This window comes from Colobus angolensis, unplaced genomic scaffold (assembly GCF_000951035.1).
Source record: "Colobus angolensis palliatus isolate OR3802 unplaced genomic scaffold, Cang.pa_1.0 Scaffold222, whole genome shotgun sequence".
NCBI lineage: Eukaryota > Metazoa > Chordata > Mammalia > Primates > Cercopithecidae > Colobus > Colobus angolensis.
Window position 1 is genome coordinate 1098556 of NW_012115400.1, and position 2781 is coordinate 1101336.

A 2781-nucleotide genomic window follows, 5' to 3' on the forward strand; every position below is an offset into this window, starting at 1 on the left:
TTTGGGGCTGAAACCTGTGCATGACAGTTGGTGACTCAGTTGAGGAAACTCACTCCCAGGGACTCAACTCGGAGGGAGTCTGAGAACCTCAGGGCCAATTCCTGCTTCTTTGAGCTTCGCCCTGGGGAGCCGAGAGGTTTCAAATAAGCTCTGGGTATTTGGACCAACATCAACATTGTGTGGAAAAATGCAATAGCTGATGTGGAGGGCGGGGTCTCCCAGGAAGCCAAGGAGTATGGGGAAACTGAGGCACAGAAGAGGTTTGGGTTTGTGTGAAAGCTTGAAGAGTTCTAGCACCTCACAGTCAGAGAGGCCATGGCCACACCTATGTATGTCAGCACAGGACGCCTAAACAGTCCCCAAGGGAAAGGGGGTTCAGACCACACTTGGGATTGCCCAGGTCAAAGTGCCCAGGAACCATGGCCTCCAGGGGAAACCAAGAGTTTCAGATGAATCCAGTGCTTGAGGGCAGAGCCAATGAGAAAATCTAGTCACATTTCTACAACACATCACCATTAAAAATAGCATTCTCTGTTATGTTAGGCAAGGAGGGATGATTATTTATTAACTTCTACAGATTAGATAATGGGGTAGGGGTGGGCTCAAGGTGAGATGATTTTTTGGTTCCAGGTGTGCTCAGGGCAGGCATCCCAGTTTTCGGTCTCCAAATCCACCTCCTGTCTGTCTCCCCACGCTGCTCCTCAGGCCTTGCAGATCCACTGACGGTGATTTCTGTGGTTCAGCTCCCACATCAGGCAGGAAGGGCAGCTACTGGGGCTGACATCCCACATTGCCTCCAGCCCTTGCTTCCTACCTGGCCTCCCCAGGCACCACCAGGGGCTGGGCCAGGCTGCTGTGCTGCACATGGCAGAGGTAGGGGGCTGTGTCCTGGGGGGGCACGGCCACCACAACCCAGGACTGGTAAGTGCCATTTTCATTGTGAAGAACATTTCCCCGTAGCTCAGCCTCCTGCACCTTGCCGTCCCGAGTCCAGTGCACATCAATTTTCCCTGGGTAGAAGTCGTAGGCCAGGCACTTGAGTTTCTTCTTTTCCCCTGGGGCCTGGTGGCTGGTGACCACCACAGAGGGAGGATCTGTGGACAGAGAGAGTGTGACACCGCAGGCTTGAGGTCGACTTCTCCCTGCCCAGGTCTCTTCCCACCCCCACCCCTGGCTGTCAGCGATCAGCAGAGCTCTAAGCTCTGTACCTGCCCACCCCACCCCACCCCCGGCCCCAGGACACTATCCAGAATATCAAGGAAGGCTGACGCTTTCCCTCTTGCCCAGTCCCCGCCCCACCCATGTATTGACTCTGACAGCAATAAGTTGTGAATGCTCCGTGCACTTCTCCACGTTTTCCCACTTCTCAGTGGACTTTGGAGTTCTCCTCTCCCCAAGTTTCAGTCCAGCTGCTTAGTTCAGCCCATGCCTCTATCCAGCAACCACTTCCCTGCAGCACTGCACAATCCTGAGTCTCACTACGACTCCAATCCAAGTCTCAGCTTGCAGCCATCAATCCCGCTCACACTGGCTCACTCTTATCCTTCCAGGGCTGACATTTTACACACCTCCCTTCTCTCCACCACCCAGATGGGAGGCATCATTGTAAAGAGAAACAACAGCGGGATTTGGAATCTGAAATCTGGAATTTGAGTCCCAGCTCTGCCTCTTACAGACAGTGTTAACCTCACCTCTCTGACTTCAAGCTCCTTGTCTGTCCATTGGAGATGATTTGGGGACACCCATCAAGAAAGAATAGCCTTCCTGACCCATTCTGAATGAAATTTTGAGATGTTCTTTTTGGACCACAAATTACATCATCCCAGGGAAGGAATGAATCCTAAAAGATGAAAGCTGGGGGCCTGAGGGACATCCAGGAACAAATGAGACCAGACTAAGATGTTGCCTGAGCTCCTAGCCTGAGATCATCTTTTATTCTGGGCTCAGTACTGGAGAGCAGGAAGCAGTGAGTACCTTGCCGGTCCAGGATATTTTTGCTGTATTTCAGGTATTTCCGCAGAGTCGCAGGGCACTCCTCCTCCAGGTAAGCCTTAGCCCGCTGCACGTAGACTGGTTCTGCCTCCCACTTCTGCTTGGTGATCTGGGCTGCTGGATTCAAGGCGACCCAGGCTGGGATCTCTTTGTTGAATTCAATGTAATCCTTTCCATCGTAGTAATACTTCCAGAATGATCCGCTGCTTCTGTTATTCTCAATCTCACAACCAAACCTTCCATGCAAGTTGTGAGACCCTGAAAACTCCCCCGACCCCACAAAGAGACAGTCAGTCTCATGCGAAATTTATCGAAATAACTCTTAGTCCTGCATACTGGGCATCCCAAAAGAAATAAAGGATTTTGCAATTCAAGCATGCAATCCCTTTATCAAGACAAATAGGTTATTACTCCAATAGATACAGCAGACAGACAGGGGCTAACTCAGTTGGATTTGGCATTTCAGGTTTGTCTCAGATGAGACATGTTCCTCCTTAAGAGAGCTACAGGCTGGGTGCTGTGGCTCATGCCTGTAATCCCAGCACTTTGAGAAGCTGAAGCGAGTGGATCGCTTGTGCCCAGGAGTTCGAGACCAGCCGGAGTGACATGGCAAAATCCCACCACTAAAAAAATTTAAAAATTAGCGCAGCATGGAGGTGTATGCCTGTAGCCCCAGCTACTCAGGAGGCTGAGGTGGGAGGATCACGTCAACCTGGGAAGTCAAGGCTGCAATGAGTCAAAATCACATTACTGCATTTCAGCCTGGGTGACAGAGTGAGACCCTACCTC

General features: G+C 51.3%; 1 protein-coding gene across 1 annotated transcript in view; it reads right to left on the reverse strand.

The window, feature by feature from the left end:
• Positions 1 to 534: 534 nt before the first annotated feature.
• Positions 535 to 2781, reverse strand: part of AZGP1 (alpha-2-glycoprotein 1, zinc-binding) — a 14421-nt gene continuing 12174 nt past the window's right edge. Inside the window, exons 3-4 of the mRNA XM_011943856.1 lie at positions 1975 to 2250; positions 535 to 1094 (exon numbers count right to left, since the gene is read on the reverse strand). Of these exons, the coding sequence (XP_011799246.1) occupies positions 811 to 1094; positions 1975 to 2250 (560 nt within the window). The 3' untranslated portion in view covers positions 535 to 810. The remainder of the gene's footprint in view (positions 1095 to 1974; positions 2251 to 2781) is intronic.